Here is an 18920-nt window from a genome sequence, read left to right as displayed (position 1 = left end):
CAGGTAACCTAGTGGTTAGAGTGTAGGGACGGCAGGTAGCCTAGTGGTTTGAGTGTAGGGACGGCAGGTAACCTAGTGGTTAGAGTGTGGGGACGGCAGGTAACCTAGTGGTTAGAGTGTGGGGACGGCAGGTAGCCTAGTGGTTTGAGTGTAGGGACGGCATGTAGCCTGGAGGTTAGAGTGTAGGGACAGCAGGAAGCCTAGTGGTTAGAGTGTAGGGACGGCAGGTAGCCTAGTGGTTAGAGTGTAGGGACGGCATGTAGCCTAGTGGTTAGAGTGTAGGGACGGCAGGTAACCTAGTGGTTAGAGTGTGGGGACGGCAGGTAGCCTAGTGGTTTGAGTGTAGGGACGGCATGTAGCCTGGAGGTTAGAGTGTAGGGACAGCAGGAAGCCTAGTGGTTATCGCGTTGGGACAGTAACCGAAAGGTTGTTAGATCAAATCCCAGAGTTGACAAGATTAAAATCTGTCAGTGAAGAACAAATTCTTATTTACAATTTTATTTAACTAGGCAAGTCAGTTAAGAACAAATTCTTGTTTTCAATGACAGCCTAAGAACAGTGGGTTAACTGCCTGTTCAGGGGCAGAACGACAGATTTGTATCTTGCAACCTTCCGGTTACTAGTCCAACGCTCTAACCACTAGGCTACCCTGCCTTCCCAATACAATGACGGCCTACCGCGGCCAAACCTGGGCAACGCTGGGCCAATTGTGTGGCCGCCCAATGGGACTCCCAATTACAGCCAGATGTGATACAGACTGGATTCGAACCAGGGACTGTAGTGACGCCTCTTGCACTGAGATGCAGTGCCTTAGATCGCTGTGCCACTCACAAGGATATGTGAGAACTTTAGGGGTCAATGCTGGATGATAAAGCCCATAGGAACCCCTGTCCCTAACGAAAGGGATTGTGGGACTGGACACGACATCCACAGGGCCCTTATGGCTCCTGTCAAAACATAGCGGTAGCCCAACAGTAGGTCTGGACAATGGGGATATTCTTGCATGCACTGTACAGTTTCCACCACTGAGTGGTGCACTTGTGCAAACAGACATTGGATGATAAGAAAAATAGACCTGAGTTCCCCGGATGTGCTGTAATTCTAGTATTTTACGAGATTACGAGTTTCCCACGTGTTATGAACGCAACATGGCGTTGAGGATGTGCCGAGATCTTCAAAATAAAAGTGATCTGTTTCACATAGCACTGAAGGGAGAGGAGTGTGCATGCGAGCTGTCCTTCCATTGTGCCCTTGAACATTGGCAGAACCCACTCTCTTTTTCTATTTGGGGTAGGCTACACTGGAAGACTGGCAGTGGCTAGACCCAAAGCATGAATTGCAGTCTTGTCCATATACTTGTCCATATACTGCTCTAAAGTAAGGAAACAAATAAGTAATGTTGAAATTTCCCTTTAAAACATATGGACTTTTATTTAGAAATGTAGGCTGCATGCTGGCTCCTCTCATCCCCCTCCACACCTACCTTGTCCCTCCTCCTCGTTACTGACCCGCCCTGCGGGTTTCCCTGTGCCACTGCGGTGAAACCAACGGTAAAAGAGGATCTGGTTAAAAAAGTAAACAACAACCTGAATATCACGAGCGCCGTGTTTTGTAATAGCGAGACCCCCCTTTTATATAGTTTTTTTCCCTTTCCGTTCACATCTCCGGGTCAACCTATTTCATCATCCAACCGGCAAAATGGTAAGCAAACGGCCGCGACTCTTATTGTTACCCACCAAACGACAGAATAACGCCACAGTAAATATGGTCAAATGTCTGCAGGTAGAGGGACCATAGCTTACGTTTTTTTGACAGTTTGTTGTGTTATTACCGTGTTATATGTGTCGCAGAGTGAGACGAAACCATACCGCCCTCCCTCGCAAGGGAAGAGGAAACGCTTTCCGTGCCAATTTCGCCTCTGTTTATTGGGCAGTGCTATGGCCGAGATATGTCCTTCCCAGTCGTAACCCTGTCTACGCTGTAAATCCAGCGATATGTTGTTATCCTAAAGTAGATACAAGTCAACACTCTCTATCATAACATGTTGGGGGAAAAAACATATTGTGCGACACTAGGAGATTTTACATGTTCTGCTTTCATGTTGTTTCCCCTGACGGTGAGTGAGTGGCTATATTGACCGATCTGTAGCCTACCCTAATTTGCTGTAATCTGCTTTATAAATAAGATTACATGGTGTGTACGTTGCATTTAGCAGGCAGGACTAGACATAAACAAATCAAGGAGAGGGGATGAGAAAAGACCGAAGCATGTAGCCTTGGTGTTGCAACACTCAATAACCCCCTTTCATTTCGTCTCGCTACAGTGTGATTTAGTTCTGATCAAGATTACAAGGTAGCTAACCTCGAGCTCTATTTAACCTTTTATTTAACTAGGCAAGTCAGTGAAGAAACACATTTTTATTTACAATGACGGCCTACCAAAAGGAAAAAAGGCCTCTTGCGGGGACGGGGGCTGGGATGAAAAATATAGGACGAAACACACATCTTGACGAGACAACACTACAAAAGGAGAGACCTAAAACAACAGCATAGCATGGCAGTAACACACGACAACACAGCACGGTAGCAACACAACATGACAACAACATGGCAGCAGCACAACATGGACACCTGCTCGTCCAACATCTTATTATCTTATAAATCATGGGCATTAATGTGGAGTTGGTCCCACCCTTTGCTGCTATAACAGCCTCCACTCTTCTGGGAAGGCTTTCCACTAGATGTTGGAACATTGCTGAGAGGACTTGCTTCCATTCAGCCTCGAGCATTAGTGAGGTCGGGCATTGATGTTGGGCGATAAAGGCCTGGCTCGCAGTCTCTGTTCCAATTCATCCCAAAGGTGTTCGATGGAGTTAAGGTCAGGGCTCTGTGGAGGCCAGTCAAGTTCTTCCACACAGATCTCAACAAACCCTTTCTGTATGGACCTCGCTTTGTGCACGGTGAAATTGTCATGCTGAAACAGGAAAGGGCTTTCCCCAAATTGTTGCCACAGAGTTGGAAGCACAGAATCATCTAGAATGTCATTGTACGCTGTAGCGCTAAGATTTCCCTTCACTGGAACTAAGGGGCCCGAACCATGAAAAATAACCCCGGACCATTATTCCTCCTCCATAAAATTTTACAATTGGCACTATGCATTGGGGCAGGTAGCGTTCTCCTAGCATCCGTCAAACCCAGATTTGTTCTTCTGACTGCCAGATGGTGAAGTGTGATTCATCACTCCAGAGAACACGTTTCCACTGCTCCAGAGTCCATTGCTGGCGAGCTTTTACGCTAGTCCATACGCTTGGCATTGCGTATGGTGATCTTAGGCTTGTTGGCTGCTGCTCGGCCATGGAAACCCGTTTCATGAAGCTCCATACAAATAGTTCTTATGCTTCCAGAGGCAGTTTGGAACTCGGTAGTGAGTGTTGCAACCGAGGACAGGTGATTTTTACGCACTACGCGTTTCAGTACTCAGTGGTTCCATTCTGTGAGCATGTGTGGCCTACCACTTCGCGGCTGAGCCGTTGTTGCTCCTAGATGTTTTCACTTCACCATAACAGCCCTTACAATTGACCGGGGCAGCTCTAGTAGGGCAGAGTTTGATGAACTGACTTGTTGCCACATTGAAAGTCACTGAGCTCTTCAGTAAGCCCATTCTGTGGTTTGTCTATGGCGATTGCATGGCAGTGTGCTCGATTTTATACACCTGTCAGCAACGGGTGTGGCTGAAATAGCCGAATCCACTAATTTGAAAGGGTGTCCTCATACTTTTATATATATAGTGTAGATAATTTTAGGCCAGCCAACAGGCTACCCCATCGATGGAGGCTCCACGGCTAGGCTACTCTGGGTTGTGAGTGACTGAGGTGGGGTGCAAGGAGGACGGCGGCACTTGCTTAAGGATGAATGACCTGATATAGGGACCGTATGCTGGCTAGTAATCGAGCACCACCCACATACATACATATCGACTGAGCGCTAGCCGGGTAGCACTAAACTAAGAGGTAAAAGACGTGGCTAATTACCAGCACAAGTCATGATTCATCATGCCTGGCTGCCTGGAGACGCTCCCTGTGTGGTGCCTGTCAGTGCATGCCTGCCCACTCACACAGGATTTATTAGCATAACTGTTGCATTGCTTCTTAGCGCAAGGAGCTAATATAATTGTGAACAGGCCTATATGATCTCATGAGTCCAGGTAAACTAATGAAACATGCACCTCTGGACAAATCTTGGCTATAGTATGATAACTGTGCATTGAATGGGTTCTAGAACAAGGAGCTAAGATTGCATTTACACAGGCAGCCTAATTCTGCCACTTAATTGGTCCATCAGATCAGCTCTTCAGTCACTTAATTTATATTTTGACCAATCAGATCTTTAGCCGCTAATTGGGCAAAATATCAGAATTGAGCTTTCGGGTGTGCCTCAGACTTGGACTTTACACTCAGGCAGTTTATTCTTAATACATACCAATTCCCTCTTGACCACCCACCCAAACCCTACCAAATCCAGACCATCCACCAACTCTGACAGAAGCATCACACGGAAGGATGAAAGACAGCTGGTTTTCAACCTTTCTGCAGGAGTATAGTTTGACACCCTGCCCTAAAAACACACACACACACACACACTCACACACATGAGAGGATTAGCTAGTGAGAGTATTTAGCCTGCTGATATTTAGATTATTATTTTCAGATTAGCACGTAATCCGTCCACATAGTGTTTCTCTAGCTCTCTTCCATTCATGTGGTAGCAGCCAGGAATCATGTTCTGACTGGTGCTGCTACAGACAGTTCATTGAGACAAGAGGGCCAAAATAATAACCTCAAAGATGGCAAATGGTAACTATTCTGTAAAACAAATCAAGCAGGTTAGTTGTAATCAAAATGAGTCATTATAGTAAAGAAAGAATGGTGCTATTTAGCAGATGCTTAAACCAAAATAGTCTCACCGAAACGCTTTGATCCAACGGTAGTCCATGCATACATTTTAGTGTGGCGACCCCGGCGGGAATCGACCCCACTAACCCACGACCGACAGGCAGCCCAACTCTGATCATCTTCAACTAACTGGTCTTTTTACCAAACAGATCAGAGTTTTTTTTTGTTTTTTTGCCAATATTTGGACATAATATCAGAATTGGGCTGACTGTGTAATCGCAGACTTAGTTTCAACTTCCAACCCCCGCAAAGAAGTGCTTGTAAATCAGTCTAATCAGTCTAATCAATATACATGTTCGTTTTGAAGGCCTGATTGTGATTTGGACGACACGACTCCTGCTTGTTTGGACTGGAACAGAAATAACAAGGAGAGTTAGACCAGACACACATCCTCTCCCTATGGGTTCCCTTTATCCAGATAGTTATCTCTTCCAATTAGCTAGGCGTTGTTTGCTGTACAGATCCATCAGCTGAACCAACAGTGTTGCCAGATTGTTAATCATGAAAAAATGTGTGTTTTGTGCTGTGTGCTTAATTGATTCTGAATGAAACATACATTATTGATGAGAAAACACAGTCGGTGGCTCTCTCTTTCTCTGTCTCGATCGTTCTCGCTCGCTCTCTCGCTCGCTCTATCAATCCCTCTCTCGCTCTCTCTCTCCAGCTGCCTCTTTCTCTGTCCCCCTCTCCATAACTCTGCCCTCTGAGAGGCTTCATTTACATTTTAAGCAGCATATTAAGATGTGAGCTTTAATTAACACAACTTGTTTATTGATGAGAGGAAAAACAAAACAACCAGCCATGTTATTTCTGACACAACCAACCGCGTAGCCTAGTGGTTAGAGTGTTGGACTAGTAACCGAAAGGTTGCTAGATTGAATCCCCGAGCTGACAAGGTAAAAATCTGTCATTCTGCCCCTGAACAAGGCAGTTAACCCACTGTTCCTAGGCCGTCATTGAAAATAAGAATTTGTTCTTAACTGACTTGCCTAGTTAAATAAAGGTACAATTAAAAATTGTAAAAATTCTGACACAGTAGAGGTGTTACTTCTGACACAACCAGCCGTGTTATTTCTGACACAGAAGATGTGTTACTTATGACACAGAAGACGTGTTACTTCTGAAGCAACCAAAGGCTAGACAGTTGACCTGAGGCCTAAACTTAGTAACTCTATAATCCTAAACACTCCCAATCTCCTTTCCTGTAGGCCTAAATCCTTACCTCACTCAACCTGCATTTATTTGACCAGTGTGGGCCACATACGCCCAGAGCACTTTTATAAACAGACCTTTATTTAGAAAATAGTTACATCATGCTTTGCCACGTCTTGGAATGAGACTGACCTTACCTCCTCTGGCTAAACTAGTATTCCACATAATTCTATACATCCTAAAAATAGCTCTCTTTTATTAACAGATTTAAACCTTTATTTTGAAAACAGGCCTAGTTGCGTGCGTTGCCACGTCTTTCGAATGGGATTGATGCTGTCCGTATGACAAAGTGTAATGTTTGTATGTATGTATTAATTAGAGGTCGACCGATTAATTAGGGCCGATTTCAAGTTTTCATAACAATAATAATCGGTATTTTTGGATACCTATTTCCCAATTTGTATTTTACTTTATTTAATTTTTTTAATTTTTTATTTATTTACACCATTTATTTAAACTTTATTTAACCAGGCAAGTCAGTTAAGAACGCATTCTTATTTTCAATGACGGCCTAGGAACGATGGGTTAACTGCCTTGTTCAGGGGGAGAACGACAGATTTTTACCATGTCAGCTCGGAGATTTGTTTTTGCAATCTTCCAGTTACTCGTCCAACGCTCTAACCGCCTGCTTTACATTGCACTCCACGAGGAGCCTGCGCGGCAGGCTGACTACCTGTTACGCGAGGGCAGCAAGAAGTCAAGGTAAGTTGCTAGCTGGCATTTAACTTATCTTATAAAAAATAATCAATCTTAACATAATCACTAGTTAACTACACATGGTTGATGATATTACTAGTTTATCTAGTGTGTCCTGCGTTGCATATAATGGATGCGGTGCCTATTAATTTCTCATTGAATCACAGCCTACTTCGACAAACGGGTGATGATTTAACAAGAGCATTTGCGAAAAAAGCACTGTCGTTGCACCAATGTACCTAACCATAAACATCAATGCCTTTCTTTAAAATCAATACACAAGTATATATTTTTAAACCTGCATATTTAGTTAATATTGCCTGCTAACATGAATTTTTTATAATTAGGGTAATTGTGTCACTTCTCTTGCGTTCCGTGCGAACAGTCAGGATATATGCAGCAGTTTGGGCCGCCTGGCTCGTTGCGAACTGTGTGAAGTCCATTTATTCCTAACAAAGGCCGTAATTAATTTCCCAGAATTGTACATAATTATAACATAACATTGAAGGTTGTACAATGTAACAGCAATATTTAGAATTAGGGATGCCATCCGTTAGATAAAATATGGAATGGTTCCGCATTTCACTGAAAGAATAAACGTTTTGTTTTCGAAATGATAGTTTCCAGATTCGACCATTTTAATGACATAATGCTCGTATCTCTGTGTGTTATTATGTTATAATTAATTATATGATTTGATAGAGCAGTCTGACTGAGCGATGGTAGGCACCAGCAGGCTCCTAAGCATTCATTCAAACAGCACTTTCGTGCATTTGTCAGCAGCTCTTCGCAATGCTTTAAGCATTGCACTGTTCATGACTTCAAGCCTATCAACTCCCGAGATTAGGCTGGTGTAACCGATGTGAAATGGCTAGCTAGTTAGCAGGGTGTGCGCTAATAGCGTTTCAAACGTCACTTGCTCTGAGACTTGGAGTAGTTGTTCCCCTTGCTCTGCATGGGTAACGCTGCTTCGAGGGTGGCTGTTGTCGATGTGTTCCTGGTTCGAGCCCAGCGAGGAGAGGGACGGAAGCTATACTGTTACACTGGCAATACTAAAGTGCCTATAAGAACATCCAATAGTCAAAGGTATATGAAATACAAATCGTATAGAGAGAAATAGTCCTATAATTCCTATAATAATTACAACCTAAAACTTCTTACTTGGGAATATTGAAGACTCATGTTAAAAGGAACCACCAGCTTTCATATGTTCTCATGTTCTGAGCAAGGAACTTAAACATTGGCTTTCTTACATGGCACATATTGCACTTTTAATTTCTTCTCCAACACTTTGTTTTTGCATTATTTAAACCAAATTGAACATGTTTCATTATTTATTTGAGGCTAAATTGATTTTATTGATGTATTATATTAAGTTCAAATAAGTGTTCATTCAGTATTGTTGAAATTGTCATTATTACAAATGTTTAAAAACAATTGTCCAATTAATCGGTATCTGCTTTTTTTTGGTCCTCCAATAATCGGTATCGGTATCGGCGTTGAAAAATCATAATCGGTCGACCTCTAGTATGTATGTAACACCAGGGAAGTAGTTAGCGTTGTGTTGTTCTGAGAAAAGGGAAAGTTAAATTCTAATAGTCTAATCCCATGTTCTTCGCTGCTTAAAATACCTTAGCACATCTGGACTGGAGGGAACACTGTGTGTGTGTGTGTATGTGGTGTGTGTGTGTGTGTGCGTGCAGTCAATTTACATACAGTTAAAACAGTACACGTCACAACACATTATTACACACAACATCTACAATGCAAAATCCATAGGTACCTGTGTGTAGAGTGTGTGTGTGTGTGTAGAGTGTGTGTGTGTCTCCACAGTCCACGCTGTTACATAAGGTCTAGTTTGATCTTTTTCTTTAAATCTGATTTTACTGCTTGACTGAGTTCCATGATGTGGAATGGAGTTCCATGTTGTCAAAGCCCTATGTAGCACTATGTGTTTTCCATAGTCTGTTCTGGCCTTGGGGACTGTGAAGAGACCTCTGGTGACGTCTTGTGGGTTATTCATGAGTGTCTGAGCTGTGTGCTAGTAGTTTAAACAGACAGCTTTCAACATGTCAATAGTAGTGATGAAGTCAATCTCTCCCTTACTTTGAGCCACTTTGAGCCATGAGAGATTGACATGCATATTATTAATGTTAGCACTCTGTGTACATTGAAGGGTAAACTGTGCTGCTCTGTTCTGGGCCAATTGTAATTTGCCTATGTCCCTCCTTGGGGCTCTTGACCGGACATATGACTGGACAGTAGTCCAGGTACAACAAAACTAGGGCCTGTAGGGCTTGTTTTGTTGATAGCAGTGTCAAGAAAGCAGAGCAGCACTTTATTATGGCCAGACCTCTCCCTATCTTAGCTACCATTGCATCTGTATGTTTGACCATGACAGTTTACAATCCAGGGTTACTCCAAGCAGTTTAGTCTCCTCAACTTGCTCAATCGCCACATCATTCATTACAAGATTTAGTTGAGGTTTAGGGTTTAGTTAACAATTTGTCCCAAATACAATGGTTTTAGTTTTTGAAATATTTAGGACTAGTTTATTTCTTGACACCCATTCTGAAACTGACTGCAGCTCTTTGTCAAGGATTTGCAGTGATTTCAATTGCTGTGGTTGTTACGTCTTCTACAAATGGTGCGGTGGAGGAGTCAAACGCAGAGAGCAGGTAATATCGTACGTGAATCTATTTATTCCAACGACAGCGGAGACATGGACATGCCAACACTAGGGCGTAAGAAACCACCCGTCCAAAATACACAGGACTAAAACTGTCCGGAAAAGAATGAGAATACACTTATACACCAACACCAAAATAACAGAGAACAAGCCTGCACAAATACCCAGTGGGCCTAGTGCCCTTAAATAGCCTACAAACAAATACTAATTCAAAACAGGTGTCTCCCAATTAAACCCAATAAACAGAAACAAACGGAAAGGGAATCGATGGCAGCTAATAGGCCGGTGGCGACGACGACCGCTGAGCGCTGCCCGAACAGGAAGAGGCACCATCTTCGGCGAGATTCGTGACAGTGGTAGCTGATGTGTATCGTGTTGAGTCATCAGCATACATAGACACACAGGCTTTACTCAGTGTCAGTGGCATGACATTTAGTTAAGATTTTAAAGAAGAAAGGGGCCTAGATAGCTGCCCTGGGGAATGCCTGACTCTACCTGGATTATGTTGGAGAGGCTTCCATTAAAGAACACCATCTGTGTTCTGTTAAGACTGGTAACTCTCAATCCACAATATAACATGGGCTGTAAAGCCATTACACAAATGTTTTTCCAGCAGCAGATTTTGATCGTTAATGTCAAAAGCTGTACTGAAGTCTAACAAAACAGTACTCTCACAATCTTCTCTCAGCCAATCATCAGAAATTTGTGTAAGCACAGTACATGTTGAATACCCTTCACTATAAGTGTGCTGAAAGTCTGTTTTTTAATTTGTTTATCGTGAAATAGCATTGTATCTGGACAAACACAATTTTCTCCAAAAGTGTTGGTACAGTGCCTTGCAAAAGTATTCGGCCCCCTTGAACTTTGCGACCTTTTGCCACATTTCAGGCTTCAAACATAAAGATATAAAACTGTATTTTTTTGTGAAGAATCAACAACAAGTGGGACACAATCATGAAGTGGAACGACATTTATTGGATATTTCAAACTTTTTTAACAAATCAAAAACTGAAAAATTGGGCGTGCAAAATTATTCAGCCCCTTTACTTTCAGTGCAGCAAACTCTCTCCAGAAGTTCAGTGAGGATCTCTGAATGATCCAATTTTGACCTAAATGACTAATGATGATAAATACAATCCACCTGTGTGTAATCAAGTCTCCGTATAAATGCACCTGCACTATGATAGTCTCAGAGGTCCGTTAAAAGCGCAGAGAGCATCATGAAGAACAAGGAACACACCAGGCAGGTCCGAGATACTGTTGTGAAGACGTTTAAAGCCGGATTTGGATACAAAAGATTTCCCAAGCTTTAAACATCCCAAGGAGCACTGTGCAAGCGATAATATTGAAATGGAAGGAGTATCAGACCACTGCAAATCTACCAAGACCTGGCCGTCCCTCTAAACTTTCAGCTCATACAAGGAGAAGACTGATCAGAGATGCAGCCAAGATGCCCATGATCACTCTGGATGAACTGCAGAGATCTACAGCTGAGGTGGGAGACTCTGTCCATAGGACAACAATCAGTCGTATATTGCACAAATCTGGCCTTTATGGAAGAGTGGCAAGAAGAAAGCCATTTCTTAAAGATATCCATAAAAAGTGTCGTTTAAAGTTTGCCACAAGCCACCTGGGAAACACACCAAACATGTGGAAGAAGGTGCTCTGGTCAGATGAAACCAAAATTGAACTTTTTGGCAACAATGCAAAACGTTATGTTTGGCGTAAAAGCAACACAGCTCATCACCCTGAACACACCATACCCACTGTCAAACATGGTGGTGGCAGCATCATGGTTTGGGCCTGCTTTTCTTCAGCAGGGACAGGGAAGATGGTTAAAATTGATGGGAAGATGGATGGAGCCAAATACAGGACCATTCTGGAAGAAAACCTGATGGAGTCTGCAAAAGACCTGAGACTGGGACGGAGATTTGTCTTCCAACAAGACAATGATCCAAAACATAAAGCAAAATCTACAATGGAATGGTTAAAAAATAAACATATCCAGGTGTTAGAATGGCCAAGTCAAAGTCCAGACCTGAATCCAATCGAGAATCTGTGGAAAGAACTGAAAACTGCTGTTCACAAATGCTCTCCATCCAACCTCACTGAGCTCGAGCTGTTTTGCAAGGAGGAATGGGAAAAAATTTCAGTCTCTCGATGTGCAAAACTGATAGAGACATACCCCAAGCGACTTACAGCTGTAATCGCAGCAAAAGGTGGCGCTACAAAGTATTAACTTAAGGGGGCTGAATAATTTTGCACGCCCAATTTTTCAGTTTTTGATTTGTTAAAAAAGTTTGAAATATCCAATAAATGTCGTTCCACTTCATGATTGTGTCCCACTTGTTGTTGATTCTTCACAAAAAAATACAGTTTTATATCTTTATGTTTGAAGCCTGAAATGTGGCAAAAGGTCGCAAAGTTCAAGGGGGCCGAATGCTTTCGCAAGGCACTGTAACAGGCTGATTGGTTGGCTGTTTGAGTCAGTAAAGGGTGCTTTGCTGTTCTTAGGTAGTGGAATGACTTTTGCTTCCCTCCAGGCCTGAGGGCACACACTTTCCCTGTAGGCTTAGTTTGAAGAGGTAGCTAATAGGAGTGGTGTCATGCCTTCTCCCACTCCGGTGCTTGGCGTCGCCGGTCTACTAACTACCGGCCCTGTCAAACGTCATTATGTACACCTGTTCACCATCATTACGCACACCCGTTCACCATCGTTACGCACACCTGTTCACCATCATTGCGTACACCTGTTCACCATCATTAAGCACACCTGTTCACCATCATTACGTACACCTGTTCACCATCATTACGTACACCTGTTCACCATCATTACGTACACCTGTTCACCATCATTACGCACACCTGTTCACCATCATTACGCACACCTGTTCACCATCATTAAGCACACCTGTTCACCGTCATTACGTACACCTGTTCACCATCATTAAGCACACCTCTTCACCATCATTAAGCACACCTGTTCACCATCATTACACACACCTGTTCAACATCATTACGCACACCTGTTCACCATCATTACGTACACCTGTTCACCATCATTATGTACACCTGTTCACCATCATTAAGCACACCTCTTCACCATCATTAAGCACACCTGTTCACCATCATTACACACACCTGTTCAACATCATTACGCACACCTGTTCACCATCATTACGTACACCTGTTCACCATCATTACACACCCCTGTTCACCATCATTACGCACACCTGTTCACCATCATTACGTACCCCTGTTCACCATCGCTACGTACACCTGGACATCATTATTTCCTCGATTACTTCCCCTTTATTTAACCCTCAGTAGCCGTTAGTCTCTAGGTGGTATTGTTTTGATTCACATTCTGCACACGTCTTACGTTTTGTTTATCTGCATTTATTAATTCTTAAACTCACCTTCCGCACCTGACTCCTGACGTATAAGTAACAAGTACCAATATCGTCCGCTATCATCCTCGGTAATTTTCCACCGAAGTTGTCAGACCGAGGTGGCTTGTCATTGTTGACAGACAGCACAAATTGTTTTTCACCTCGTCCACATGCACTTTACTGAATATAAATGTACAATGCTTGACTTGTAGGTTCGGATTTTGTTGTTGTCATGCCTAAGTTAGCTAATCTTGCCATTGAATAAATCATTAAAGTAGTTGGCAATATCAGTGGGTTTTGTGATGAGAGGCATCTGATTCAATGAATGATGGCGACTAGTTCGCCTTTTTACCCAACATTTAATTGAACCAATCAGAGTCTAAGCCAGGGGATGGGGGTTCTACTAAGCTATATGGAATTGTTTTAAGAAGGTACTAAGCTATTTGGAATTGTTTTAAGAAGGTCATACCAAGGATCATTAACTCATTTTTTTATTTTAAGACCCCTGGAAGTAAAAAAATAACAGACAAAAAAACATTTATTTTATTAAAAAACATGTCTTCCTGCTATTAGCCCATTCAAACGCATGGAACAATAGATAGTCCCCCCCAAAAAATATCAAAAGGAAGTTTGTTCTGAAGTGTCTCTCCTATATCTGAGAGATATAAGAACGATTGGGAATTTTTTATTTTTAAATATTTTTTTTCTTATTTCCCCCCCCACATTTTTGGCATTAAACTGTCCCCATATATGCTGTACTTCCATAAATGTTTTCAACTGGTACCGGCAGAGTTTCAGACAAGTTTTGTGAGGCCAGTGAGTATCCTAGAGCAAAGCATGTACATGTTCGTGAGAGTCACCGTTGCGCAGAGGGGGTCATATTAGAGTCTCGCCCGGACGGTTTGAATGCTACGGACACATGGGTTTCCTGACACTTGAGGAGGCCATAGAGCAAAACGGATAACACCATTGTGTTCTTAACCTCTTACATCTATGGGGGCGCTATTTCATTTTTGGATGAAAAACGTTCCTGTTTTAAACAAGATATTTTGTCACAAAAAGATGCTCGACTATGCATATAATTGATAGCATTCGAAAGAAAACACTCTGACGTGTCCAGAAATACCAAGATATTCTCTGTGCGTGCCCTAGAACGTGAGCTTCAGGCAAAACCAAGATGAGATGGCATCCAGGAAATGACAAGGATTTTTGAGGCTCTGTTTTCCATTGTCTCCTTATATGGCTGTGAATGCGAGAGGAATGAGCCTGCCCTTTCTGTCGTTTCCCCAAGGTGTCTGCAGCATTGTGACGTATTTGTAGGCAGATCATTGGAAGATTGACCATAAGAGACCACATTTACCAGGTGTCCGCCCGGTGTCCTGCGCCGAAATTGGTGCGCAAAAGTCACCTGCCAGTATTTTTCCATGCGATACAGAGAGGAAAGCAAGCTTCCACGAACTGCATATCAATGAAGAGATATGTGAAAAAACACCTTGAGGATTGATTCCAAACAACGTTTGCCATGTTTCAAGTCGATATTATGTAGTTAATCCGGAAAAAGTTTTACGTTGTAGGTGACTGAATTTTCGGTTCGTTTCGGTAGCCAGACGCAATGTAGAAAACGGAATGATTTCTCCTACACACAGACGCTTTCAGGAAAAACTGCGCATTTGGTATGTAACTGAGAGTCTCCTCATTGAAAACATCAGAAGCTCTTCAAAGGTAAATGATTTTATTTATTTGGTTATCTGGTTTTTGTGAAAATGTTGCGTGCTAAATGCTACTCAAAATGCTATGCTAGCTTTGCATACTCTTACACAAATTAGTCAATTTCTATGGTTCAAAAGCATATTTTGAAAATCTGAGATGACAGTGTTGTTAAGAAAAGGCTAAGCTTGAGAGCAGACGCATTATTTTCATTTTATTTGCGATTTTCAGAAATCGTTAAAGTTGCGTTATGCTAATGAGCCTGAGGCTTTAGTCACAAACCCGGATCCGGGATGGGGAGTTTCAAGAAGTTAAGTGTCTCGTCTTTCCATAGATGGTCATAATAGGTTGTAGGCTAATAAGTTTGTAGACCGCTTGGATGATACAGACTGATTCTCGGGATGTCACAGGGTCTGACAAACACCTCTCTGGCTCTGTCACTTTTCTCTCCAGATGTGGAAGTGTTACATAGGCTGTGTGGCCAGCCTGATTTGCCTCTCCTTTTGTTTGTTCTGCCGTTAGTTATAATACAACGTAGATAGTCTGAATGACTATCTGAGGAATTCTGCCCCACATTGTAACAAACCAGATAATAGCCTGTTGGGTCTAAAATGGGTGGAATTTACACCAATGAGCAGTTCTGCTGCGTTTGTGACAGATTTCACACCAGAGGCTCTGCGCACACACACACGCACACACACACGCACACAGCACGCACACACACACACACACACACACACACACACACACACACACACATCTCTCTCTTTCTGCTCTGGCTCATTTGCACAGTCAGGCTTTGGTCTATGTCGGAAGTCACTAACATGCAGGCTTTGGTCTATGTCACGCTATGTCATAATCAGGCTTAGACCTATGTCACGCTATGTCATAATCAGGTTTAGGCCTATGTCACGCTATGTCATAATCAGGCTTAGGCCCTACGCCACTGCCTTGTTTCAAGCAAGCTAATGCAGAAGTGACCAGACCTGGGTTCAAATAGTATTTAGGGTGACTTACAGACAGTACCAGACCTGGGTTCAAATAGTATTTAGGGTGACTTACAGACAGTACCAGACCTGGGTTCAAATACTATTTAGGGTGACTTACAGACAGTACCAGACCTGGGTTCAAATAGTATTTAGGGTGACTTACAGACAGTACCAGACCTGGGTTCAAATAGTATTTAGGGTGACTTACAGACAGTACCAGGCCTGGGTTCAAATAGTATTTAGGGTGACTTACAGACAGTACCAGACCTGGGTTCAAATACTATTTAGGGTGACTTACAGACAGTACCAGACCTGGGTTCAAATAGTATTTAGGGTGACTTACAGACAGTACCAGACCTGGGTTCAAATAGTATTTAGGGTGACTTACAGACAGTACCAGACCTGGGTTCAAATACTATTTAGGGTGACTTATAGACAGTACCAGACCTGGGTTCAAATACTATTTAGGGTGACTTATAGACAGTACCATACCTGGGTTCAAATACTATTTAGGTTGACTTACAGACAGTACCAGACCTGGGTTCAAATAGTATTTAGGGTGACTTGCAGACCATACCAGACCTGGGTTCAAATACTATTTAGGGTGACTTATAGACAGTACCATACCTGGGTTCAAATACTATTTAGGGTGACTTATAGACAGTACCAGACCTGGGTTCAAATACTATTTAGGGTGACTTATAGACAGTACCAGACCTGGGTTCAATTACTATTTAGGGTGACTTATTGACAGTACCAGACCTGGGTTCAAATAGTATTTAGGGTGACTTATAGACAGTACCAGACCTGGGTTCAAATACTATTTAGGGTGTTTCAAAGACATTTGGCATGTATTTAAAAACACTCAAAAACACTGTATATTTTCCAATACACCAATATACTTCCATGCGTTTAAAGAGATTCTCTGTTACTTTTGTATACTTTTAGCCAGTAGTTCTGAAAATAAACGCTCACGAGACAAAAGTGGTCCCCGAAAATGGTGCACTACAATCAGTGTAGATGAACGGGAGGAGGCAGGTTAAAGAAGGATTTTTAAGCCTTGAAACAGTTGACATGGATTGTGTATGTGTGCCATTCAGAGGGTGAATGGGCAAGACAAAATATTTAAGTGCCTTTGAATGGAGGTATGGTAGTAGGTGCCAGGCGCTCCAGTTTGTGTGAAGAAATGCAACGCTGCTTGTTTTTTTCACGCTCAACAGTTTCCCGTGTGTATCAAGAATGGTCCACCATCCAAAAGACATCTAGTCAAATTGACAACTCTGGGAAGTGTTGGGAGTCAACATGCATTCCTGTGGAACGCTTTCGACATCTTGTAGAGTGCATGCCATGACGTATTGAGGACAAAAAGGGGCGGAGTCAACTCAATGTTAGAAAGGTGTGTTCATAATGTTTGGAAAACTCTGTGTATATACAGTAAAAAAGTTTGGACACACCTTCTCATTCCAGGTTTTTTATTTATTTTTACTATTTTCTACATTTTAGAATAACAGTGAATAACAGTCATGTAATAACCAAAAAAGTATTAAATAAATCAAAATATATTTGAGATTCTTCTAAGTAGCCACCCGTTGCCTTGATGACAGCTTTACACAGTCTTGGCGTTCTCTCAACCTGCTTCATGGGCTCCTGGGTGGCACAGCGGTCTAAGGCACTGCATCTCAGTGCTAGAGGGGTCACTACAGACCCTGGTTCAGCGGTCTAAGGTACTGCATCTCAGTGCTAGAGGGGTCACTCAGACCCTGGTTCAGCGGTATATCTAAGGCACTGCATCTCAGTTTTAGAGGGGTCACTACAGACCCTGGTTCAGCGGTCTAAGGCACTGCATCTCAGTGCTAGAGGGGTCACTACAGACCCTGGTTCAGCGGTCTAAGGCACTGCATCTCAGTGCTAGAGGGGTCACTACAGACCCTGGTTCAGCAGTCTAAGGCACTGCATCTCAGTGCTAGAGGGGTCACTACAGACCCTGGTTCAGCGGTCTAAGGCACTGCATCTCAGTTCTAGAGGCATCACTACAGACGCCTTGGTTCGAATCCAGGCTGTATCACATCCGGCCATGATTGGGAGTTCCATAGGGCGTCGTTCGGGTTTGGCCGGTGAAGGCCGTCATTGTAAACAAGAATTTGTTCTTAACTGACTTACCTAGTTAAATAAAGGTTACAAAAATAAAATAAAATGAGGTAGTCACCTGGAATGCATTTCAATTAACAGTGTATACATTTAACAGTGTATACACCCTCTGAATTGTCAAGACAATCCATGTCTCAATTGTCTCAGGTTAAATAAGGGCTTTCAAGCCTTGTCTCCTCCCCTTCATCTACACTGATTGACATGGATTTAGTGACATCTAGTGACAACAATAGGGGATAACAGCTTTCACCTGGATTCACCTGGTCAGTCTATGTCATGAAAAGAGCAGGCGTCATTAATGTTTTGTACACTCAGTGTATATATTTTCTGGGACCAAGTAAAAAAAAAATGTTTTGTACAATTTCGATTCATTTATTCTGTTTATATAACATGTAACCGCGAGCTGCCACTCAAAATAAATCAAAAGTATGAAATACATACAGAGAAATTATCATTCGGGTCAAAAAGGAGAAAAAAATGTTATGTAAAGAAAAATAAACAAAAAGAGGCCTATACAGTTGACATGTCAGAGCATAAACTATACCAGGAAGTTCAAGGAACTGTCCATACATCCCCGAAGTAGAAGTGTGATGAGGCACATATCTGGGGAAAGGTATAAAACAAGTTCTAGAATGTTGAAAGATTCCAAGAGCACGGTGGTCTCCATCATTGGGAAATTGAAAACATATGGAACAACCTAGACTGTGTCTAGAGCTGGCCATCTTGGCACACTGAGCACAACAGGGCAAGGAGGGCCTTGGTAAGGGAGGTGACCAAGAACCCAATGACCACTCTGACAGAACTACAGAGTTCCTTGGCTGAGATGGGAGAATCTGCCAGAAAGACAAGTCTCTACAACACTTCACCAATCTGGGCTTTTTGGGAGTGGCTAGACGGAAGCCACTCCGGAGAAGTCACATAACAGCACGCCTGGACTTAGAAAAGTCAATAGTACGCAAGTATAAACACCATGGGACCGCGCAGCCATCATACCGCTCAGGAAGGAGATGCATTCTGTCTCCTAGAGATGAATGTCCTTTGGTGTGAAAAGTGCAAATCTTGTAAGACACCAGGCAAACGTTTCTGTGGCATGATAATTTAAAAAAACAACTCTTTGGCCAGAATGCAAAGCGCAA

At 42.6% G+C, this 18920-nt stretch overlaps 1 protein-coding gene across 1 annotated transcript in view; it reads left to right on the top strand.

The window, feature by feature from the left end:
- The first annotated feature begins 1486 nt into the window (after positions 1 to 1486).
- The window catches only part of ppp3r1a (protein phosphatase 3, regulatory subunit B, alpha a), a 38937-nt gene continuing 21503 nt past the window's right edge, over positions 1487 to 18920 (top strand). Inside the window, exon 1 of the mRNA XM_064924414.1 lies at positions 1487 to 1701. Coding sequence (XP_064780486.1) covers positions 1699 to 1701 — 3 coding nt within the window. The 5' untranslated portion in view covers positions 1487 to 1698. The remainder of the gene's footprint in view (positions 1702 to 18920) is intronic.

This window comes from Oncorhynchus masou, chromosome 18 (genome assembly GCF_036934945.1).
Source record: "Oncorhynchus masou masou isolate Uvic2021 chromosome 18, UVic_Omas_1.1, whole genome shotgun sequence".
NCBI lineage: Eukaryota > Metazoa > Chordata > Actinopteri > Salmoniformes > Salmonidae > Oncorhynchus > Oncorhynchus masou.
This window is presented reverse-complemented; position numbering and strand designations above follow the sequence as displayed.